Consider the following 26,740-nt stretch of genomic DNA (forward strand, 5'->3'; position numbering starts at 1 on the left):
TCACGTTGAAAGGAGCTCTGACGTCACTGCCACCCGCCATATGTACTCCACTAGATATGATTTCAAATGATGGCGCGCTGTAACTCGGTGCCGTTGTTTCTCCAGTTTGCGGAACCACACATTCTCCTTACTTGTTGAGTGGTACATTGCAAACTAAATCAGACACTATCCACTACCACTATACACTGCAAATTAATTGATTTTTTTGGCTTTGTTCCGAGTGGCGCTGTTTAAATATTGGTTTGGTCTATATAATAAACAAGTTAAGCATTGCATTGTTCTATTGTTTAAGAATCGCAATTTTTATCTACCTAATTTCCTTTTTATAATGTACTTGTACTTTCCTTTTTTTCAGCTTACAAACTCGTTTTACTTTATTAATCGTTGCCAATTCTAAGCCGCAGACTGAACATTATAAGCGATATTATTATTTTATGAAAGTAGATAGAAACTAATGATAAATTCCGACAGCCGAAAAGAAATCCTTAAAATGCTAATCATATGTCTATATCATTATAGACATATTTTTTCTGGGATCTTGTTATAACCTCTATAATCTTATGAAACGAAAATAAGGACACCTGTTAAGTAAGGGATGAAATTAAAACAATTGCCATTTTTCGTCGAAGTAATCGTTTTTGGAAGTAATATAAGCCGAACAGGAAAGGGTCAAGTTCCTTCTTAACCAAGGCCAGACTCCACGGCTCTCTGTCTTGATGCCAATCCTCTTCCATGCATAGATATTAAAACAAACATTAAGTTTTGTCAGCTTAGAGGCTAAACTGGCATTTGATGTTGTAATTTAACATCCCCTCACCCAAGGATCAATTCCCTGGGCACGGGCATGCCAGTGCCTCGTTAAGTTCTTTCATTACGAGATTTGAAATGTGCCGATAAAGTTTGTATTTTTAGATTTTAAAAAATCTTTATTTTTAAAAATTATTTCTCATCATCACAGCCTGAGGAAAACAATCACTTCAATCACTTCACACAATCACATCCTGATCACAGCAATCACTTCACAGCCTGAGGAAAATCGTATCAAAACCTTTCATCCTACCAGGAGATTGTTTTTATAGGACGGTGAAGTGTGAGGTAAAAAGACAAAGGCTTGTGGGTTCAGGCCACAGTTGTCCAGTAGAAGGGTAGGGGTCAAAAACAGGAAAATATGCTGAGGGAACCTCTACCTTTCCCAGTCATCTACCATGGTAAAATAAATTAAATTTTTAGAATTGCCTGAATATTTTATACCTTCAGAATTTGGGCCGAGACATAGACCTGTCACACAGATCCTCTGTCTGTCTGCTCTCATCCGAGAGATATGCAAAACTTTTGTGAGTGTAATCAAAGCCTTGAGTATTTAAAACCGAATGATCACTAGGACATAGGGATGTGGTTTTAGGCAATGTTGTTTTAGGAAGGCAGCAGCAAAATTAATATAGGTTTTTTGCAGTTGAAATTTGAATTAAAGACACTGAAGAACTGGTGTTGGCGTCATTATAAATAGGAAAAAAACTGTAAACACACTAGTCTCTTTTCCTTGTCATTGGTGGTTTTTGAAGGGGACGTTTTTTTTTAATTTGTGTAATCATATTAAAAAAACATAAGATGTGCCCAGTTCCCGTACATGCAGGATGGTAAAAAAGAAATAATGGCGTGACCCTCGCTGTCTCGATGTTCATGATTGAACTATGAACTTGAAGACATTTACAATTTGCCAAACAAAATAGTTTGTTCAAATAAAACTCTTTGAAGGCAACAAGTTGTTAATGAATTTTCTCGTTAATAGCCTAATAAAATTAGAAGTCCAACAAGTGACGAAAATAAATAACGAGCCAATCAAAACAAAACATAAACTCCACTGACATACCAAGAATGCTAAAAACCTTGTTCAGAAAATTTATATCAAAAATACCATCAAAAACAAAACTGTGAACATGCAAAAATAAATGAGCGTTGGAAAAACAAAATTAGAGGTAAAAAAGTCAAAGCAATCTAAATTTAGCCTACTATAAAAAATAAAAATAAAATACTATGAGCAGCAAAAGATTCAACTAGACCTCACCACAAGTGCAATAGCCTAGCTGCTTGAACTCACAAATTACTACGAATGGGATGACATTTGTAGGTATTTTTTCTTTCTCTTTTGTAAGATTTCTAATGGTGAAACCAAATTGTTGAAAACTTGTGTTTAAAAATGTCTTTTAATCGGAATAATGACCTGAGACCTTGTCTTTAATGCTGTTTAATTAAATAAAACCCCAAGACTCTTTATTTATGTTTAACTATTTTTAAACATAACAGGTCAACTTAAACTTGACTACTAAAACCTTGATATAGTTTCTTCAGTATTTTTCACCCACATAATAGAAGGAACTCATGGCTATCATGCTCAGTGAGCATAATAGTGCTGTTTAACCATGGCGTCCAGGATAGAAAAGAAATGATGAATGAAGCAAAGCCAATCTACTAAGGTTATATAAGTTAGAACAATTCTAGCAAACTAGCATTTACAAATAGTTAGTTTGCAAACTAGCAAACAAATTATTCTTTCTATCTATCATTGGCAAACGATAGATAGAAAGAATATCAGACCGTAAAATCTAATTTAGTCATCAGATATCCTTGGACTGTGTCTGTTCAATGGAAAAAAAACTTGCTTTAGGTACCTTCTGTATAATAGGCGACTGTTTCCTAAACTGAAGATCACTGACAGGCTGAAAGTGACAGACATGTACCAATTATATGGATATAGATAGTGCTAGAAATAATAAGAATCACGCTTGCCCACAATTTGACCCGGTAATGTTTTATTCCTTATAAAGATTAAGTTACTATTTTCTAGTTTTTTTTTTGTTTTTTTTTAGCTAGCACTAACCGCGGCTTCTCCAGTACATAGAGGCTTCCTCACAGGAACTGATTGTAGATGGAATATTATCTCCCAATGTGTGGATTGCCGGACTAAAGAAGAAAGGGGACTTGAACCACTAAGCCGTGATCGTTTCATAATACCCAAATCTCGTTACGACTCAATCAGTGCGTATATATCTGACGAAGGTTCTCGGTACGTAAAGTTGTTAATTTTGAAATAAGTCATCTGTTGTCCGGTAGTATTGTATTAAAAATAGTTTTGAATAGGAAAATGGAACTATTCATATCTTTGGTTCTGGAGGAAAATTAAGTTTTTTTGTCATTGAAAAGCATATGGGAAATACACTGAAACATAATGCATAGATTGCATATTAGCTCAAAACTTGCTTCTTCAGTTGTAAATCGATCAGTCAGTTATGCCACAAAGAAACAATTATGAAGATTTCATATTATTTAGGTATTATTTAGGAAGATTTCACAGTGATTTAGCCTACTACCTTAGATGAATCCGCTAAAATAACAGATACAAACAAAATTAACTTAGAATGGATCCTAAAAATGTTTTCTAGATTATAAAAACGAATTGACAGATTATAGAAACGTTAAACTGCTTGTTTTCTATCGATTTTTTTTATATTATTAAAAGGAAACACATATATAGCTTAATTTTGGTACTTCAAGCCTTCAAAATAATTTACACGATCAAGCCATTTCTTAACTATTAATTATTTTTTGCCGTACTGTTTATTAATGTTGCCGCTAGAATATGAAGTGGCACAGCTTACATTGTTCCGTTGCATAGAACAAAAGACAAATAAGGAGAATTTTTTTCGGAAGGAGGGAGGATTTAGAACAATGCAAGATGGTGATACGGTGCGTGAAGTAAAAGACAGATAAGGAGAAATTTTTTCGGAAGGAGGGAGGATTTAAAACAATGCAAGATGGTGATATGGTGCGTGAAGCAAAAGACAAATAAGGAGAAATTTTGTCGGAAAGAGGGAGGATTTAAAACAATGCAAGATGGTGATACGGTGCGTTAAGCAAAAGACAGATTGAGGAGAAATTTTGTCGGAAGGAGGAAGGATTTAAAACCATGCAAGATGGTGATGCAGTACGTGAAGCAAAAGACAAATAAGAAGAAATTTTGTCGGAAGGATGGAGGATTTAAAACAATGCAAGATGGTGATATGGTGCGTGAAGCAAAAGACAAATAAGGAGAAATTTTGTCGGAAGGAGGGAGGATTTAAAACAATGCAAGATGGTGATACGGTGCGTGAAGCAAAAGACAGATAAGGAGGAATTTCGTCGGAAGGAGGGAGGATTTTAAAAAGTGCAAGATGGTGATACGATGCGTGAAGCAAAAGACAGATAAGGAGACATTTTGACGGAAGGAGGGAGGATTTAAAACAATGCAAGATGGTGATACGGTGCGTGAAGCAAAAGACAGATAAGGAGTTATTTCGTCGGAAGGAGGGAGGATTTTAAAAAGTGCAAGATGGTGATACGATGCTCGAAGCAAAAGACAGATAAGGAGACATTTTGCCGGAAGGAGGGAGGATTTAAAACAATGCAAGATGGTGATACGGTGCGTGAAGCAAAGGACAGATAAGGAGAAATTTTGTCGGAAGGATGTAGGATTTAAAACAATGCAAGATGGTGATATGGTGCGTGAAGCAAAAGACAAATAGGGAGAAATTCTGTCGGAAGGAGGGAGGATTTAAAACAATGCAAGATGGTGATACGGTGCGTGAAGCAAAAGACAAATAAGGAGAAATTTTGTCGGAAGGATTTAAAAAAAAGCAAGATGGTGATACGGTGCGTGAAGCAAAAGACAAATAAGGAGAAATTTTATCGGAAGGATTTAAAAAAAAGCAAGATGGTGATACGGTGCGTGAAGCAAAAGACAAATAAGGATAAATTTCGTCGGAAGGAGGGAGGATTTAAATAAAAGCAAGATGGTAATATGGTGCGTGAAGCAAAACACAAATACGGAGAAATTTTGTCAGAAAGATTTAAAAAAAAAGCAAGATGGTGATACGGTGCGTGAAGCAAAAGACAAATAAGGAGAAATTTTATCGGAAGGAGGGAGGATTTAAAACAATGCAAGATGGTGATATGCTGCGTGAAGCTTATAAAAAATCATGGAGGCAATTAAAAAAGTCTTGACATTTAAGGGAAGTGATCCAAAAGTCTAAATCAGTCTAGTGAAAATTTAGTGTGCTAAATCCAATTCTCAAAAGTTGTTTAATTTAAAAAGTCACTTTTTGCCCCTATTTACGATTCACTCCTTATCTCTCCTCGGTAATTAAATCCAACTTTAGCGTCAATGAAAAGTACTTGAAGGGGCCAAAACCACTAACTTATTTGGGCCAGGTTTAGGTGTAAGACGGAAGACTACTATAATTGTTGTTTAAATATAATTAACAAGCAATATAATGAGTTGGAACGAACCTAATTGCCCTGAATATGACTAAAAATCCTTTAAGGTCCCATTCCTACTTTCAAATTATTGCTTCCAGTTTTCTGACAGCAATACGTATTTTCGAAAACATGTTTCCTCGAAAATTAATATTTTTAAATAGTAGCACTTAAAACAATAGCACAAGTTTTCATTAATGCAAAAGAAAAACTTCACTTTTCATATAAGTGAGCTGAGGTGATTGGGGACCTTTGGGAATCATACTTTATATCTATACTGCTATTCAAACAATAAGACTGTTACTGTCATTTGGGTCTTTACTGCTATTAAAAATATATCTCTTGTTTTGTATCGTGAAACTTCAGTTTTCCCTTAACTTTGAAAATACCAAAATTAACTTAAAGTTAATCCAATGCCGAAGCCTATGCTCATCACTTCGTGCTCATACGGGGCTCCCACGGCCTCAATAAAGTTAGTAAAGTTTTTCATGAAAATAATTAAAAAACTTTTTCCACACAATAAGTTTTTCAGAGAAAAGTAAAGAACTCCGTTAAAAAAAAATGAGCAAAAATAAAATCAAATAATCTACCAAGCGAGAAACTACCACAAATCAGCATTGATAAATAAATGAAACCCAAAACGAACAGAAATTACAATAAATAACCGAGTCTAACTCAAAACGCGCAGAAATTAACATAAGTTAGGTGCTAAACCCCTATGCCTTCCCAAGGCCAGAACAAAATTTGCACTTTACTGAAAAAATATAAATGTTTGTACTTTTATAACTTTAATAAATCAAATAATATTAACATTTTGATTACTAAATATCAGTATATGTATATTAAGCTGACAATGCACATTCATTTGTAATTTTTCAGTAAAGTACAAATTTTGTTCCGGCCTTGGGAAGGTATAGGGGTTTTGCACCTAACTTATGTTAATTTCTGCGCGTTTTGAGTTAGACTTGGTTATTTATTGTAATTTCTGTTCGTTTTGGGTTTCATTTATTTATCAATACTGATTTGTGGTAGTTTCACGCTTGGTAGATTATTTGATTTTATTTTTGCTCATTTCTGGTTTAATGGAGTTCTTTACTTTTCTTTGAAAAACTTGTTTTGTGGAAATTTTTTTTTAAATTAATTTCTGTTCGTTTTATATTGACATAGTCTTTTCAGGGAAAAAGGAAATAAAACTTTAAATCTTTTCGTTTTTTAAGACTTTATAGTTTGGCCTGCTATTTGTATGCTGGAGAAAAATTTTCAGCAATTTTTAACCACATACACCCTTTTAAAAATCTGGACACAAATAGTACTGTTTAATTTAGTTTCATACCTCCTCTAGTTGACCTAAAACGGAAAACTTGGTACCATTCGCAAAAAAATCTGTTTACTTTCTTTCATAGCTTGGATACACTTACGCTATTTTGATTTGGTTAGATTTTAAGAGCAGAAGTAGCCCAGAAAATTTGAACATAATACCCTCAGTCGTTCTTGGGATACTGCTGAGATGCCTTAGTGGGAATTAGCATTATAACAGTGCATTTTGATTTAATCTTAAGGCAACATTTAGTTTTTAAACATAATGGGCAAATGGGAGGATGGGCGTGGAAGGGTGGGAGTGGAAGGGGGATTAGTTGCCCTCCAATCACTTTCGACTATTAAAAAGGGCATCAGCCCTTTCTATCTTCAATTGAATGAGCCCTTTTCAAAGTTCCCATGACAACTCCTTCGATACGAAGTGCACTGGTCTAAACAACAACAAAAAGTAATACATAATACCCACATCGATCTTTACTATAAAAATGTGACGCCTTCCAATCACTTTTGACTATTAAAAAGGGCACTAGGCCTTTTGATTTCTAATAGAGTGAGCCCTTTTGGAAACGAAAACGCTTTCTATAAACACCTTAAATGCCCCATAAGCATAAATTACAACCCTTACCCTAATGTCTGTTAGGGTGGCTGTCATTCTCTAAGACTGAATTTCCAGAACTTTCAACTACGTTGAACAAAATGGATATCTCCAAATTTTTATTGGATGTGTTTGGGGAAATGGTGGGCGTGAGAAGGGCGGTAGTCGCTTTCCAATCACTCTCAACTATTGTAAATGGCCCTAGCCCTTTCAATTTCCAATCAAATGAACCCTTTTGAAGTTTCTACGACAAAATTTTCAATAAAAATATGCCCCCAAGGCATAACTTACAACCCTTGCCCTGAGTGCTGGGGGGTGGGTGTCATTCTCAAAGACCTAATTTTCAGAGCTTTTTACTGCGTTGAACAAAATGGATATCTGAAAATTTTGATTTTAAGTGTTTGGAGAAATGATGGGAGTGAGAGGGGGGTTAGTTACCCTCAAATCCCTTCTGATAGGAAACGAGTGCACAAGCCTAGTAAGGGTCCAATTGACTAAGCCCCCTATAAAGTTTTACGGAAACGCCGTCTATAAAAAACCTCATTTACCCTAAGCGCAGAACTTACAACCTTTGCCCTTGGGGCTCTGGGGGGTTTGTCATCCTTAAATACATAATTTCCAGAACTTTCAACTACGTTGAACAAAATGGCTATCTCTAAACTTTGATTGAATGTTTTGCGGAAATGGTGTGCGTAAGAGGGGGGTTAATTACTCTCCACTCACTTTTAAATATTAAAAAGGGCAATTTCAATTTCCAATCAAATGAGCCCTTTTTAAAATTTCTATAACAACTTTCTATATAAACTTTATATAGAAACTTTATATAGAAAAGGGCACTATATTTTTGAATTTCCAATCTAATGAGCCCTTTTCCAAGTTTCTGCGACAAAGATTTCAATAAAAACCTTATATGCCCCCAGGGCAAAACTTATAACCCTTGCCCTGAAGACTGTGGGGGGGAGTGTCCTGCTCAAAGGTATTATTTCCTGGACTTTGAACTGCGTGGAACAAAATGGCTATCTCAAAATCTTTATTGGATGTGTTTGGGGAAATGGTGGGAGCGGAAAGGGCGTTAGCTACTCTCCAATCACTTTCGACTATCAAAAAGGGCACTAGCCATTTCAATTTCCAATCGAATGAGCCCTTTTTGAAGTTTCAGCGACAACGTGTTATATAAATACCTTATATGCCCCGTGGGCATAATTTACAACCCTTGCCCTTAGGGCTGTGGGGCGAGGGGGGGGGGGTTATCATCCTCAAAAAACTAATTTCCAGAACTTAAAACTACGTTGAATAAAATGGCTATCTCAAAGTTTTGATTAGATGTGGTTGGGGAAAAGGTGGGCGTGAGAGGCAGGATAGATGCCCTCTAATCACTTTCGACTATTGAAAAGGACACGAGCGCTTAGAATTTCCAATCGAATTAGTCTTTTCTAAAGTATCTACGACAACGCCTTCTATAAAAAAACCTTATATGCCCCCAGGGCATAACTTACAACCCTTGCCCTAAGCGCTGTGGGGGACTGACCTCAAAGACATAATTTATATCTGGAAATCAACTACGTTGAATAAAATGGCTATCTCAAAATTTTGATTGGATGTGTTTCGGAAAATGGTGGGCGTGGAAGGGGTGTTAGTCGCCTTCCAATCACTTTTGACTATTAAAAAGGGCACAAGCCACTCCAACTTCTAATTGAACGAGCCCTTTTCGACGTTTCTACGACAACTGCTTCGATACAATGTGCCCTGCTGTAAAGGAAAAAATTAATAAATAATACATTTTGCTAACATCGTTCTTATATGACCCTAGGGAATAACTTAAAACCCTTGCCCTGAGGGTTGTGGGGGAGTGTCCTCCTCTTTACTTAGTCCCCGTTTCTTGTCTTTTTCTCGAGTGTCCCCGTTCTTTACTTATGCAGCGCAATCACGCTGCCTATGATTTATACAACAACTTTCTATATAAACCTTATATGCCCCCAGGGCATAACTTACAACCCTTGCACTGAGGGCTCTGAGGGGGTTATCATCCTAAAAGACTTAATTTCCAGAACGTTCAACTACGTTGAACAAAATAGATAGCTCAAAATTTTGATTGGATGTGTTTTGGAAAATGATGGGCGCGAGAGGGGCGTTAGTCGCTATCCAATCACTTTCAACTATTAAAAAAGGCCCTATCCCTTTCAATTTCCAATTGAATGAGCCTTTTTGAAGTTTCGACGACAACACTTTCAATAAAAACTTTATATGCCCCCAGGACATAACTTACAACCCTTGCACTGAGGGCTCTGAGGGCGTTATCATCCTAAAAGACCTTATTTCCAGAACTTTTAACTACGTTTCAACAAAATGGATATCTCAAATTTTTGGTTGGATGTGTTTGGGGAAATGGTGGGCGTGAGTGGGGCGTTAGTTGCAATCCAATCAATTTCAACTATTAAAAACGGCACTAGCCCTTTCAATTTCCAATTGAATGATCCCTCTTTGAAGTTTCTACGACAATGCTTTCAATAAAACTTTATATGCCCCCAGGGCATAACTTACAACCCTTGCCCTGAAGACTGTGGGGGGAGTGTCCTGCTCAAAAGCATAAGCTCCCGAACTTCGAACCTCGTGGGACAAATTGGCTATCTCAAAATTTTTATTGGATGTTTTTGGAGAAATGGTGGGCGTGGAAGGGGTGTTAGTTGCCTTCCAATCACTTTCTACTATTAAAAAGGGTACTAGCCATTTCCATTTCCAATGGAATGAGCCCTTTTTGAAGTTTCTTCGACAACGCGTTCAATAAAAACCTAATACTCTCCCAGGACATAACTTACAATCCTTGCCCCGAGGGTTGTGGGGGAGTGTCCTCCTCAGAAACATATTTTCTATCTGGAAATCAACTACGCTCAACAAAATGGCTATCTAAAAATTTTGATTGGATGTGTTTGGGGAAATGATGGTTGGGGGAGGGGGGGGCTAGTTTGCTTCCAATCACTTTCGACTATTAAAAAGGACACTAGCCCTTTGAATTTCCAGTCAAATAAGCCTTTTTTGAAGTTTCTACGACAGCGCCGACTATATAAACGCTATATGCCCCCGGGGCATAACTTAAAACCCTTGCCCCGAGGGTTGTGGGGGAGTGTCCTCCTCAAAAACATATTTTCTATCTGAAAATCATCTACACTGAACAAAATGGCTATCTTAAAATTTTGATTGGATATGTTTGGGAGAATGATGCGCGTGGGGGGGCTAGTTGCCCTCCAATCACTTTTGACTATTAAAAAGGGCACTAGCCCATTGAATTTTCAATCCCACCTAGCCCATTGAATTTTCTGGAGGGGATAGTTGCCCTCCAGTCCATTTCGACTATTAAAAAGGGCACCAGCCACTCCAATTTCCAATTGAATGATCTCTTTTAGAAGTTTCTACGACAACTTCTTTGATACAAAGTGCCCAGCTCTAAAGGGAAAAAAAATAATAAATAATACATTGTGCCAGTATCGTTATTATATGCCCTCAGGGCATAACTTGAAACCCTTGCCCTGAGGGTTTTGGGGGAGTAACATCCTAAAAAACATATTTTTATCAGGAAATAAACTACGCTGAACAAAATGGCTATCTCAAAATTTTGATTGGATGTGTTTGGGAGAATGTTGGGCGTGGGGGAGGGGGGCTAGTTGCCATCCAATCACTCTCGACTATTACAAAGGGCACTAGCCACTACAATTTCCAATCGAATGAGCCCTTTTCGAAGTTTCTACGACAACTCTTTTGAAACAAAGTGCCCGGGTATGGAGAAGAAAAAATATTGTGCCCAAATCGTTCTTTACTTAGGCAGCGCGATCATGCACAAAGATTTCACCTTTTTGACTTTTCAGCAATTTTTCATAGAAAGAAACTGGAATAATAAGACATGGATCTGTGAAAACCATGTTTTTAAGCATTTTTTTTCCTTTTAATAATCAATAAAAATATTTTTTTATTTAACCCTTATTCTTTACCAAGCAAAATATTGAAACAGGTATACACTATTATATATGTAGCCAAACTTGCGTATGGTTTATTCTAAATTGGCCACAAGTTTTCTGCTATTGGCTCAACTTTCTGGACTTTCCTGAAGAAGTTAAATAAAGTTCAACTTTTTTCCGACAGCAATAAAGTCAACAAAGTTAAGCGAAGAAAAAGGTTTATCAGCTTTTTCGACAGCTTTATGAACTTTATCGACACCATGGGAGCCTCGCATAAGTCGAAACATAAGTGTTGATCAGCGCTGCCAACGTTTTGAAATAAATTGTGCAAGTTTTCCGATTAAAATTGTACCGCAAAGAATTAATTTGTACCATTTGACCAGCATGTTACAAATTTGCAGTAACCAGAAGAAAATTTTCGATAAACTAAACCGCTAACAGATATTTGAGTCAATAAAAGAGCAAGTAAAACCAATATATACCCTAAAATTTGTATTGTACCGACAAATTTTCAAATGACCCGCATTGTACCAAGACTTCTAAATTGTACCAAAGTGATACACATGTACCGTGTTGGCAACCCCGTTGTTGACCAGATACCCGTTTCTGGCTTATTAGGCAGGTCCCAAAAGACATTTCTTATATCCAAAATACATAGCCCGGATGCCCTTTTTGTCAGTTTCTGTAAAGACGTTCCGCAAAGGTAAAATAGAAAGAACATGCGGAGGAGCGAATGAATGCTCTTATTAATAAGCGTTGGTGACGCGGTACAATTGTACCGTTTTTGGTACAATTTAGAGGTTTTTTTACAATGCGGTACATCTGAAAATTTTTTGGTAGAATACAAAATTGTCGGTACATTCTGATTTTGCTTGCTCATTTCTGACTCGTATATCTGTTAATGTTAAGTTTGTCGAGAATGTTCTTCTTACTATAGCAAATTATCAATATGCTGTTCAGATGGTACAAACTAAAGTCACTCGATACCTTAAAGATTCAAACTATCTCGTCCAGTACAAGCTTTTTTAGTTTATGTGGCCAAACTGTTCAGAATTTGTTGGGCGGTCTTGCCTTAACTTGTATAGCTTTGATAAGAGTTCCGAATGAACGACAGCAAACTAAAAGCCAAGATCTACTTTCCCGGAAATCTTAGAAAACCGTTAACTTCTCCATTTTTGTGCCAGAGATTGAGATATTCAGATTCAATGAAACCTACATCATTAGAAGCGTAGATTTTGTAATTTTGATTGAACGGGGCAGAATTTCCTTTTTAAATTTCAGGAAAGGGCAGTCCCTAAAATTATTCTAGTATACCTGCTTGAAAAACCTTAAAAACCAGCTCAAAAGAACTCTCATTGAATAATTTGGCAGATTTGGAAGTTTCCTGTTGTGCCAACTGCCATGATTGAAAAATTTGTGGATACAGGATGCATATTACTTATGCTGTACATACATTGATTAGACAGCGTTTTGCTTAACAATAAGTACGAAATTATAGGGTTCTTTGTTTCAAATTCGCCTCTCGTTGGCTTTTCGAACTGTTGACACATATAAGGTCCCCTATCAATTTATACCAACAATGCTTTGGAAGCTCCCTATGGTGGTGAGAAAATTTGCTAATTGGGCCATTTTTTTTTTAAACTTTCTGCTTACGCTGAGACTTGGAAAACGACATTTTTGGTGTCGAGCGTCCTTAATCTCTTGTGGTACAATTTTAGTCGGAAAAAGGTACAGTTTTTTCAAAGCGTTGGCAACACTGGCTGCTACATGCCTGTTTCGCAAAGTGAGAAAGCTAGTCTACGCGTATAAAACATCAAATTAAAAACACAAAATAGAACTGAAACTGGTTACTAGTTTCCTTCTTTTTCCATGGTTTACTGCTGCTCCTATCCTTAATGAGAAGCTTTAAAAAAGCTGTTTATTCTAAATTTGCATCTATGCTATGTATATACATATACTATCCTCCCTGAATGATACGAAATTAGAAGTCCGTAAGAAAATTCCAGCGTGTTTAAATATAAAATGTTCACAGGAAGGTGTTAGAAACTTAAGCGACGCAACTTAAGACAGACACAACTTTTGTTTTTTCTTCTTTTTTTATACTCAACGTATTTGAAAACTTACTTTGTTTGAAAGTACTTGGAAAGAAATTTACAGGTTGTACTTTTAAGTCAGTAGCTAATAATCAAAAATTTTACCAATTTTGAAACACTTACCTGATCAAATTTTTAGAATTAGTCATTTTTCAATGCTGAAGATTTAGGTGTGGGATAACTTCTATTTCTAAGAGGGTAATTTGTTGAATGATCTTTGTGAGTTCTACAAAGTCTAGCTCTGTAATATTTTCTTTCGACATGATTTTAGGTATAATGATACCCCTGTTGTTTTAAATGACCATTACTTGTTGGAACTACTTGAAGCAGGCGTAGAAGAACCTATTGCACGACACATAGCCCATTTATTTGTAAGAGATCCTCTCGTTCTGTTCAGCGAAAAGGTTGACCAGGAAGATGAAAAGGAGATAGACCATTTTGATGTAAGGAAAATGACCATATTATTTGTAGTTAGATATCCAAAATTCTAGCTAAGGCACAAACAGGGGATGAACTCAAGCTTATGTGTAGTTAAAAAAAAAGTGCCAGCTCAAAAAATTATTGCTCTCATCCCAAAAAATACCTAAAAGTGAGTATTAAACTAATTTTGACAAGAATTTAAGTTTACCCCTCCCCCAATCCCAAACTAGCCGGCTGCCCCTCCCTAGGATAGGTCTCTAACTATACCTATGGAAATAAGTTATAGACACTAGAGAAGAAGACACTGGGTGTCATCTTCACTAATTTGAATGCTCACTATCAAAATTGACCAGCACCACAGTTGATATTTCAAGGTACTGGGAATTTTACAAGGACTAAAATCTATATTTTCTGGTGCATCAATAAACAACTTTCTAATACCTGAACTGACTAAGATTTTTCTACAGTTGAAGGAATGCTCTAAAGACTTTTGGACCCACTTCATTTTGTTTTAAATTGTTGCAACCAGTTTTAACCAAAAAATTATAAAACTTCTTATTTATTTTAAACAAAATCAGAATAAGCCATAGGCTTGTCTCGTTACAAAAAGGATTAAAAATACAGTAACTAAACTATAAATGTAGCATTCCCATAGGTCTGTCGCATTACAAAATAGCAACAACAAAAATATAGACAACGTTTCTTATTCTGAGCAACGAAGCTATAGATGTAATAGTCCTCCCCCATTATAAAAATAACAAAAATGTCAGTAAACATGTAAACAACTCAGTAAACATGAGTTGGTTATCTGTGTATTGATAGGCAGCATAAATAGTAAATTCTGTTGGTCTATCACATGGCAAAAAAAAACAAATACGTCACGATGAACAAGGACAAAATTTCCTATTGCTCTTTTAGGAGGCACTAAGTAAAATATACCATTCTAAGACCATAGACATTATGGTTCCATATGGTTCCTTCCGTAAAAAGCTTTTCCAAGCACAACTCCTTTAAAAGCTGTATTATTTGTTGAAATGACATGATTATGCAACATATTCCATGATTTAATGGACCAATTTAGAAAAGAACCATAAGGGCTCAACTAAAAGAAATCACCACAACATCAATTTCTAATACTTTTATCAACTTTAAATATGTTAACCAAACCTGATCCATCCCCTCCTAAATTGCAGAGATGGTAGGCTCAAACGGCTTAGCCTGCGCTCATAAGGTAAATATTTTAAATAAAGAACAAATCTAAATGCTCGTGTTTGAACTTTTTCAATAAGCTATGATTCAGATTTTCTTGTTTGATACCACACAGATGTGCTGCATTTAACAGTAAGTTATGTCATTGTCTTACACAGTGTAGTAACGGGCTTACTATACTGGCTTCGGGCTTAGGCCTTTGAAAATTCTAAGTCTTCCCGAATTTCTGGGCAATTTTCATTTAAATTATGTACCCTTAGATTCCTAATTTTGTGCAATTTCAAATATTATGGTCACTTTTTTGAAAATGCACTAATAGGATAAGCTTATCGCAAGTTGATAGTAAATTACTTAGTTGTCTTACGAAGTTATAAACAAATTGAATATTACTGAATTATAATACATATTTTTAATATAAGAAGTTTAGTGCGTCATTTAATTTTAAAAGCTAAAACATCATTGATTGGGAGTCATTCCGATCAACAATTATTGCTTAAAACCCATCTTTTGCCGCCACAATCTGTTTGTCAATGAATATAATCTCTTTAGAGCAGCTTATTGATACTGACCACCAATATCTTTTACCACGTATTGTAGCTATTCGTATTAATCACCAATATCGTAAGCCCATCGTTGATCGCTATAATCCATTTATTGATCAATACCATCCCACTAGGACAGTGAATTGATTACTAATATCGCTGATCACACATCATATTCATCACAAATATCGCTGATCACACATCATATTGATCACCAATATTGCTGATCAAATTTTGTGCTGAGTATGTTTTATCGATCACCATTATCATTGACTAAATATTGTAATGGTTATATCATATTAATGACTATATCGTGTACCCATTGTTGATTTATAGTATATTTAATAATCAGTTCTATCTGTTAGAACAGCATATTGCAGGGAAAGCTTGGCTTTTCCAAGATTTACATTCTGATTTTTTTTTGGCTGCTGAAAAAAGTATGGAGGAATAAAAAGGTAAGTGTTAAAACAAAGATTAGGACATTAAAAGCTACGGCAATGACAATAGTCAAGAATGGCTCTGAAATACGGGGCATCTAAGTTTGACCACGATATGCTAGATGCTTTCCAGCGAAAATGTCTAACAGTAATTTTATTAGTCAGTTGAATCGTATGACAAACAATAAGTTCGCAAAAAAATATGGTTTAATCCTGCTTTCTAGGGATGTATTGAAGAAAATGTTAAGATTAATCCGTGTTTTATGATTGGAGGATGATGGGTTGTCAAAAACAGTGCTTTTTTAACAGTTCGAGAAGGGACCAAACGAAAAGCACCACTCCCTCGAAAGAGGTGGTAAAAAGTAATAAGAAATACTTTAAAAGAAGTAGGAACTTCATGGGAGCCAGTGAATAGTGAAGCCCTAAATATAGTGAGATGGCTGAGAACATGAACAGCTGTGTTGGCCACAGGTAACTTGGCGCTGCAAAGAGTTATTCGTGTTAGTTTTTAAGCATGAAATTGTGAAACAGCAAATGAATGATAGTCAACTGTTGCACCAGAATCATATCTAATACAAACTTGATTAGGTGATGTGGCTACTTAAAGTCTTACCATTGTCATTGCTATGTAAAAAAAAAAGGGAAAACGAGTAAACTAAAAAATATTCACTAACCCCAAAAATTGTTATTACGGCTTAAATGTCACAACAGATTGTGATATTATCAAAAATACAAGTTATACAATTTTTTCAAAAATTTAAAAGAGAAGAAATAACGGAGTGTCTCATTGAGTTTTCTGGGAATAATATATTTTACTTCTAGTTTATTGTGCCATATTGAATTTGTTTTTGTTTCAATACCAGCTTTATTTGTTGTCTGATAGAGGACAGAAAGACAAAAGAACAAATTTTAATGCTTTTATTAATTTTACGAGTAATTTCTCTTTTATTTGAAATTCTTTCAGAACATCCAGTCAACTAACTGGCAAACTGTGAGACTGAAGCTACCTCTTCCAGGTACAGATGTTGGCTGGAGAGTTGAATTCAGACCTTGTGAAGTGCAAATCACAGACTTTGAAAACGCAGCCTTTGTTTGTTTTATTGCTCTCCTTACGAGGATAATTATCTCATATAAGCTCAATTTCTTAATTCCTATAAGCAAGGTAAATCTAGATTCTGTTTTGTTTCTGTCTTGTTGTGAACAATTTAAAACGTTTGGGTTAATAAAAAATTGAGGTATTTACACAAATGTGTAATCTTTAACAAAATAAAAACATATTGGGTTAACCAAAGACGGAATTTTACAATAAAAAAGGTAATTCTGAACCTAATTCTACTTACCTTGGGTTTAGTAGTGTAAGAAATTGATCAACAGTAAAACAGAGCCTAAATTCTTAGGAATTATATTATTAAAATATGTAAATTTTTCAGATTTTATTTTTATCCTAATTCTTTGGCTACATCACACGAACCGGGATATAATCACTGGCAGGCATTAAAAAGTCGGTTTTCTAAAATTTTTCAAATCGTTCCGAAGACACACTCTGGGAAAGTGAATGCAACCATTCAAGAAATGAAATTATAGTGATCCAATGAATCTAGATCTCTGGTGCCCACCGTGGTAAAGTCAGGAGTAACGCATATATATGAAATCTGACTCTACTAGAATAAATTTTGATTGTAAGAAAAGCAGATTTGAGGTATTGCTGCACAACTACGTAATTCCAAGTTTTCACTTATGCCAAATCTATTCAGAAATAAATAGATTTCAAGCTTTTTGAACCAATTGGCTCTTGAAAACCAGCCTTAATGTGGGTGTCTTCAATAGGGCTTATTCTGTTTGGCTGATCATAGTTTGTTGTGACATAGTTTGTTATGGAGTTACTTTTGTATATTGAAGCTGACTCTACTGAAATAATATTGATTGTAGGAAAACAGACACAGATTCGATAAATTTGTTGTTTATATTGGGGGTGGAGTCACTTCACACAAAACCTAATGAAACTCCAATATTAAAAGAACTGTTTGTTTTTATAATGAAATAATCGACTGAAGAAAGAAAATCCTAAAGTATAATCGGTAATGCAAAAATATTAAATAAAACATTCATATCCGGGTTGCAGCGGTAGATAGAACCCTAGTAAGAGATGATCACGTCCAATACTAATCTGGGTTGCAGCGGTAGCTAGTAATAACGTAGTAAGAGACGATCACGTCCAATACTAAGAAATATAACAGCCAATAACTCCTAAAGCTAAAGTCAGATCAAAACAAGAAGTACAGTATTAGAACTGCCTTGTCCGAAACCCCTATATAGAAAACTAACAATTCATTGGATTGAATAACAAGGGAAATATATTGGCTTGAAAATCAAGATAAGTGGCAGCTACTACGATATTCTGCATCGAGGGGGATCTATTTTTGTTTTTTTTTTCTTATCCACAGATAGCTTGGCACTGTAATATCGTAGAGAATTGTTCAATGGCTTATTTTAAAGGAAGTTGATGGGGTTAAAAACTTTTTGTAATTAAAACTAGTTATTTATAATATAAAATCCTTTTTTTAACGAAAAAACTGCATATCCATGTAAAAGATTGATGAATGGCGTCATAATCGTAGGTATTTAATCATCATAATAGAGAGCTGTTTAATGGTTCATTTTAAAGGAAATTGCTGTATATAGTAACCTTTTGTAATTAAAAAAAAAAAAAATTAATATAAAATAAATTCTTTCGAAAAATTCTATTTAGTATTATATTTCTACATAAAGTATTAATATAGCTCATCATAAATTACATTACAATTACATCAGAAATTACAGGAATCATTGTATAGATGATGAATTTTCCTTAAGAAATCATCATAGGTAAAAATTTCCCATACCGGGAATCGAACTCGGGCAAAATAGGTGAGAGCCAACTATCCTAACCACTAGACTATATATAATTTAAACATCTAATTAATGAAATTCATGTTAATGATAAAAGACGATCACTAGAAGAAGAACCATTGTCTCAATCAAACAGTTCGTGGTAACAAACTGTAAGTAAGGAGTGACCCGGCTCAATAGTAACCGAAACTCTAAAAGAGAAATTTTGAAACCGACAGATGCATCAAAAGAATTATATTTTTATGCTGATTTCAAATATATACTTATCAAAAGTTACGCGCCTGAGAAAATTTGCCTGATTTTCAAAAAAAAAGGAGACACACTCCCTAAGAGTCATAAAACCTTAATGAAACTCACACAGCCAGATTCAGCTTATCAGAGAACCCTACTGTAGAGGTTTTCAGCTTCTATCTGCAAAAATGTGGAATTTTGTATTTTTTGCCAGAAGAAAGATCACCGATGCGTGTTTATTTGTTTTTTTGTTGTTTTTTCCCCCGGGGTGATCGTATCGACCCAGTGGTCCTAGAATATCGCGGGACGGCTCAGTCGAACGGAAATTAAAAGCTCTAGTGCGCTTTTTAAGTGACCAAAACAAATGGATGGCAACTAGGCTTCTCCCACGCTCATTTTTCCCCAAACTCACCCGATCAAAATTTTAAGATAGCCATTTTGTTCAACATGGTCGAAAAATATAATTACTACGTCTTTGAGGATGACTTAATCACCCGCAGTTCCCGGGGGAAGGGCTGTAAGTTATGAACTTTGCTCTATGTTTACATATAGATTGGAAAGTATACGGACGTTTTCAGGGGGAATTGTTTCTGGTAGTTGGGGGGGGGGGCAGACCGGGGGTTACGTGGGAGGATCTTTCCATGGTGGATGTTTTCATAGGGGAAAGGACATTACTATGAAGGGGGCACCGGATTTCCCAGCATTATTTAAAAAAAACGATCAGAAATTAAATTTAAAAAAAACGAGTTTTCAACTGAAAAACTTTTCAACTGAAAACTAATCAGCATCAAAACTTAAAACTAGCAGAAACTATTACGTATATGATTGGGTTCGCCCCCTAGTCAATGCCTTGTTCTTTGCACTAAAGTTCTTTTAGTACTTTCATAAGAGCTATTTATTCTAATTAACGGCTTTTGTGATTAAGGGGTTATTCTTAAAGAATTAGAATAAAATTCGAACTTTAGCTTAAAGAGCAAGGTATTGACTAGGGGGGGGGCGAACTCCCTTAATATACGTAATACACATATACGAATATAGAAATTCGTTACGTAAGTTAATTCGTAAGTTATGTATATTTATTAATAATAAAAACGTTCGTAAATAAAATTAAACAAGTTTCGAGAAAGCCATTTAACCAAATAAAAGTAAAATTAATATTCAAATTTTGTTACTATTAAAACTATATTATTTTTTTTAATAATTATTATATGTAATAATAAAAACCCCTAATATACGTAATAAAAATATACGAATATAGAAGTTCGTTACGTGAATTAATTAGTAAGTTACGTATATTTATTACTAATAAAAAAGTTCGTAAATAAAATTAAACAACTTCCGAGAAAGCCATTTAGCCAAAAAAAGTAATAAAAATATGAAAATTTCGTTTTAATTATTAATATACGGTGAGCCAAAATCAAAACCTCCATTAATTTATAAACGTTCAGAAATTAAATAAAAAAACAAGTTTTTTTTAACTGAAAGTAAGGAGCGACATTAAGATTTAAAACGAACAGAATTTATTCCGTATATGAAAAGAGACTGTCCCCTCCTCAACGCTTCGCTTTTTGCGCTAAAGCTTAACTCTTTCTCACAACTCTATTTTTTAAAACAATAAAAAACTTTATTGACCATTATAAAGACCATAACACCCCATACATAATAACCTAACAGAGAACGGAAGGTACGAAAACCTTAGCTTGATGTTTTACTGTCCAGTTGCAGCCAGAGTCACTAATTTGTAGCTTACGATATTTTAAACGAAGGGTATGTGATTGTTTTAATGATTAGCTTACCCCCTCCCCAAAAGAAAACAAGTTATATTCGTCAAACAGGTAATTTTAATGTTTTGCCAATATAATTCGTGAGAAATAGAAAAAGAGGAGTACATGCAGTCTTTAATGACATATATCTTGGGTTGTGATGTTGTTGTTTTTTTGTTTTGGAGGGGGGGGGGGCTAAAAAACAATGGTTGTCTAAATTCAATAAACCTAAAACAACTAAGGTCAGACTTTAGTCAGGAAGCCACTCACCAAAAATGTGACAGGGGGGTGATCAGTGAGCAGCAGAGGGTTTGACAACGGAATACGGGGTAATCGATAGCGTTGATTACGAATATTGGCACTATGTACTCGGCCGGGGGGTGCTAGTCTTCGAAATTCGAAAAAATCATGTTTTTTTTGCTGTTAAAAAAATATGTTTTGCAAAACGTATCGACAATGATCACACAGCCTAGGGTAATTGATGACATTGATTATGAATGTCATTGCTATACAGTTGGTTTCATCGCTGATGACCTTGAAACTTGCAATTTAATTATTCTCATCCTTCCAAAAAAAACAAAAAAAAAAAAAAAAAAAAAAAAAACTCTAATATTCAAGCATTTGGCAACTAACGGATAGTTATACTTTGAAACTGCACAGTATACTCATTAGTACATACATGAACTCAGGAAATTACGCAAATGATCTTGAAGATAAATATCTTTTTATTCCTAAGTGAAATTACTTATAACATGAACAAAAAAGAATGGCATGCTCCTCTGATAACAAATGCTGACTATTTAGTGTAATGCACTTATTAACAAACAAAATTTAGAAGACAATAGCTCAGCATACCAAACTTATCCATCTCTGAATTATAGCCCGAAGAAACATTCATACATCGCCCCCCCCCCTCACAGCCACAACGTAAGTCGCAAGGTCTAAGGCAAGATACTAGCTAATCTTTGATCTTGAAGATAAATCTTTTCATCCCTAAGTGAAATTACTAGTAATATGAGCAAAAAAGACTGATATGCTCGTCTGATAGCAACTGCTAACTATTTCGTGTAATGCACTTATTAGCAAAAAACTTTATAAGATAATAGCTCAGCATATGAAAATTTTCCATCTGAGTCCGAATTATAGCTAGAAGAAACATTCATACATCCCCCCCCCCCCACCCCCAAAAAGTAAGTCGCATGGTCTATTTCCCGCAAATGAAATATTTACGTACATGACCTTGAAGCTAATGCCTAAGTGAAATTACTAATAATATGAACAAAAAAGACTCGAACCCTCTTCTAATAGCAACAGCTAACTATTTCGTGTAATGTACTTATTAACAAGTAAATTTTTAAAGATACTAGGTCAGCATATCAAATTTTTCCATCTGAGTCTGAACTACAGATAGAAGAAACTTTAAAAACTATAGAACTAGAAGAATTAATTATAGAGCATAGAAGAAGCATTCAAACATTTCCCACCACAGCCAGAAAGTAAATCACAAGGTCTATTTCCCGCACATGGACAATTTTTTGTACAGCCCTTGCACGAGCAGTACTCAGGGGCTACACCATCTGGGAATGCCTTAAGGGTGGACACAACTGGCCTAACCTCACCATTCTGAAATGTCCAGCCAAACTGAAGGGGATCTAGAAACTGCGGCTTTGGTCGGTTCGCTTGTAAAAAAATGTCCAACTGGAGGTAAACACGCTTAGCATGGCACTCAAAGGCAGCGTCAGATGGTGGCAAAAATTTAAGCTCCCGCTCTCGAGGGTATAAATGTACTCGCAAGTCATCAAGAGAGGTAAAGAGGTGTGGATCTTTACCATATGCGGCGATGATGACTTTTTTTGCAAATACAAAGAAAACTTTTGCAGAGAAGGATCGATCTTTGACCTCTATCTCTTTCACAAGTAAAGCAATCTGTTCCTGCAGTCCCTATTTCTTGACAGCCGTAGCCACCACTCTTTTACCTTTAGAGAACATCAAACCACCTGTGTCACAGACCAAAAGCGTATGAGGAAGGCAGATTGATAAAACTAGCTGGTTTGGCGGATTCCTGTAAAGCTGGTGTATAGGCACTGAACATTCATAGAATCGTGTAAAAACTTTCCATTTTTCACAATTTGAGCTGTATCCAAGGAATAGCTTATAATGATAAAGCAAAAGGAAAACAATATCTGTGTCATTTGCATCGAAATTCACAATATCGATACCCCTCTTCAAACAGTCCAACGTGTGCAACACAACTCTAGTATCCGCCTCTTCATGGATACAACTCAAACGCTGTTCAAAGTCTGTATCAATACTTCCACTACTGCTGAGCATCACTACTCTCATCCAGTCTTGAAAGCCTGCAGAAATGTAGACAGTTAAACCTGCTTGAAGTACATGCACTAAGTTTTCGAATTCGTTAAATAAAAGTTCAATCAGTTTTGCCTTTGCCTTGCAATTTGATAGCATCGAGTTCCAATCATCTAGCTTTGAGTGTTTACCTAGAGATACTGCAAATTTGTATGGAGATCTAGCCAGATTCCATCGCTTCGATAGAATCTTTCTATTGAGCTAAGTCACGGAGATCTACCGCTGAGACAGGCGCATTCGTGTTCGATAGATGCCTATGCTTATCCTAGCTAAAAATTGGGTTACTCCGCATCTTTACCAATAGTTCAAACATGAAAATGCTTAGAGAATTTCCAGCAGTTTTGCCTTTGCCTTGTAATTTGATAGTATCGAGTTCCAATCATCGAGCTTTCAGTGTTTACCTAGAGATACTGCAAATTTGTATGGAGATCCTCGCTGCTCGTGGCAACCACCACAGTCCTTCAAGTAGATCATATTGCCTTCTTTGTCACAATATCCAAATATTCCGTCATATCTATCTGCAAGGAAATGCAGTTCTTTAATGTCACCGTTAAAAGACACAAGAGTAGAAAATGTTCGTTTTCCGTAGCTCTCAATGGTTTCCGATTCAGTTGGCCGGTGGCTTCTCAGGTACGGCATCAAGTCTACCACCCTTGAGTGAGTTGACTCAATGCTAATCTCGACGTTAACGGGCCACTCATTCAAACTACTATTTGCTTTCAAATACTCCAGAAGAGCTGACTTGGTTCCTGACCGAAGTACAACCGTCCCAGAAATTGCACTTCTCTCAAAAATAGAAGGTGCATATGAGAGAAGCTCATGAGAAAGCAAATTCCTCAGATGGAGAAAAACCCCAAAAAGAGAAGAACTATACATGCAAATGATTGTAAGAATACAGAGAGAAGGACACATCAACCATCTTTTGCACTGTGAGTGATGAATGTTTCATGATTTGCAATTGTAAAACTTACCGTCAGTAAGTATATTTCTTGCATAAGGCTCCACTCAAGTAGAACCAGCATGCTCCTTGATAGATTCTATTGGTTCAATGGAGTTTTTCTATTCAGCTAGGTCACCAAGATCTACCGGGAGAGGCGCATTCGTGATGGATAGATGCCTATGCTTATCCGAGCTAAAAATTGGGTCACTCCGCTTCTTCGCTAATAGTTCAAAGACGAAAAGGGCTAGAGAATTTCCAGATCACTCATTTTGTAGAAAAGGCAAATTTCCAAGATGGATCAAGATTATTCGAAAAACGCTATAAATTATGTTATCTTTTTCGTCGATTTTTAGGGATTAAAACTGAACGGCCAAAGATAAAACAATTTAGAAAAAAGAATATTGAGCATTATTCAATTTCCTTTGATTTGAGCTATGGCTTTGAATTTTATAGCTTTGAAGTGGTTTTGAATTTTATATTCATTTTAAGGGAATTTTTGTCGGTGGAAATCGATTTTTAGGGAATTTGAAGAAATGGGGATGTTGCACCCACTTGTCGACTATATAACGTCGATTTTTGTATTCAGCATGGTCGATTACATCAAACTGCTTTCTGAAACTTTCTGCTGCTTGCTGATCACCCAAAACCTTAAATATCAACATTTTTCTCGTGTGGCTCCCTGACAACTTAGTGTCTGGGTGCGAACGGAATCCAACTTGAGAATTTCAGATCCTTAGAAAACAGCAATTTTTACCTTGAAGTTTCTTAGCTCTGATCTGTATTTGTGTTGTTTTTTTTATTCCAAGGCCTTTAAAACACTCGCATATGTTTTATATTCCCTCATCTTCTTTTCAAACTAGGAATTACTAATATTTTTATTTTATATTTTCTTTCATTTGATGGAAGGAATTTGTACTTAATCTTTGTCTAAATTGTTGATTATAATCAGCGATAATATTATCTCCCCCCTCCCACAAGAATTAAAAATCCAGGAATCCATGGTGTGGAAGATGTCTTCTTAAACTAACAGCTAGTTCAACCCCATGGTTCGTCAGAATTTTCCTCTAGAGGAGGGGCTTTTCTCCCACAGTTCTATCACTGTTTATAGGCTAAGTCTTCAGTAAGCATATTATCTGTGAAATATAATCCAAATTTTGACAGGTTGACGAAAATATGAAGCGTTCACAAGAAAAGGATGCTATCAAAAACTGCAAGTTTTACTTCAAAAGCAATCCGTTTGATGGCGATAGCAGCGAGGTAACAGAAATGACCATCAACGAAATCATTAACGGGAAGGTAAAACCACAAATAAGTCGAACTAATAAGATTGTCCGTGTCAATAGACTTCCTCTAAACTCTAATCTGTAATGAATTTACTGGTCAAACTGAAATTGGTCCTTCGGTACCGGGTCTATATCCTTAGAAATCTAAAACTGGGAATGTAGTTTGCTTATTCTGGTGCCAGCGTGGTATTCATAGGCATTGCATGTTGTATTGGCTGTATTTGGTACTGAATTGGCCGTATTCGGAGGCACACTTTGCCTATCAACAGCTCCCTCATCTCACGAACAAGATATTGTAGACACTATGATAGTACCTTCATGGATAAAAATTTCCAATATGATTACAAATTAAATATCCATAGGTGTATTTAACCCTTTACTTGATGGCTTGCAGCTAGGTCAGCACGGATGAATTTATTCTTTTATTTGAGGGTCATAAATCAAATCGGGAATAAAATGGAATGATTGCAGAATATTATAGGGAATTATAGAAGCCCTGGTATTTTGAGAGGGCACATGTATAGCGGGGGTATCAATGGGATCATTGTCTGCTAAATCGGTATGCTTGGAAAAATAAAGGTCAAGGAGGGGCTACTTCCAACCCCTCGTCGTCACCAGGAACCAAAAATGGAAAGTGATCAGAATACAAATTCCTTGGAGGCTATAAAGAAATAAGCTTGGTTTAGCCCAAGGAAAAAACAGATACTGAGCTTTCCAATAAATGCCATCCTTCCCCCTCAGAAGACATTGTCAGAAATATTTGTAACTGAAAATCGCCTCTATGCTAAATACCCTGTGCAAATGTGCATATAATCATACCTTCTATGAAATGCTCCCAAATTTTCTTGACTTCCCGGAATTAGTGAGTGGTACCCCTGATTTTAGTAACCTACGAATTCTATGGGTGCCGGAATCAACTGGAACTATCTAGCTGCTGACCCGGCGCTTAATGACCAATTTTAGCATAAACCTGATTTGACGGTTGCATTCGAAAAGAAGTAAGATGTATCGAAAATATTTTGATATATAATATAAAAAGAAGGGGAACTATATGGAATATAATGTTTACGTTTGATTAAACTTCTATTGATTGTGTGTAAAAGAAAAATCCACCTATTTTTTATCATTTCACGGAAATTATGGGCGTTTTCTTTCAAATACTAAACGTAGTCTAACGATGTAACATAAAAAAAAGTACATATTACAACTCTGTGATCCGAATTGGAAAATTAAATCATTTCAGAATAAGATCGAAAGTTAAATTTTGGTAACGAAAAAAACCCTTTTTTGTGTTTCTTTTTTTACAATATACTCTTTAAATATGTTTTCACGTGGAGCCCGAAAATCTAACGTTGCATGCACATTTGAACAAGAGTCAATTCTAGAGAATAAATGCTGAGGGGATATAACAGGAT

General features: G+C 35.6%; 1 protein-coding gene across 1 annotated transcript in view; it reads left to right on the plus strand.

Moving 5' to 3' along the window:
- Positions 1–26,740, plus strand: part of LOC148948509 (glutamate--cysteine ligase catalytic subunit-like) — an 88,612-nt gene that overhangs the window by 43,324 nt on the left and 18,548 nt on the right. Inside the window, exons 2-5 of the mRNA XM_089094952.1 lie at positions 2,868–3,064; positions 13,516–13,687; positions 16,817–17,014; positions 25,204–25,338. Of these exons, the coding sequence (XP_088951078.1) occupies positions 2,868–3,064; positions 13,516–13,687; positions 16,817–17,014; positions 25,204–25,338 (702 nt within the window). The remainder of the gene's footprint in view (positions 1–2,867; positions 3,065–13,515; positions 13,688–16,816; positions 17,015–25,203; positions 25,339–26,740) is intronic.

The sequence above is a fragment of the Artemia sp. Qi Xiang Cuo genome, chromosome 9 (assembly GCF_049724085.1).
Source record: "Artemia sp. Qi Xiang Cuo chromosome 9, ASM4972408v1, whole genome shotgun sequence".
Taxonomy (NCBI): domain Eukaryota; kingdom Metazoa; phylum Arthropoda; class Branchiopoda; order Anostraca; family Artemiidae; genus Artemia; species Artemia sp. Qi Xiang Cuo.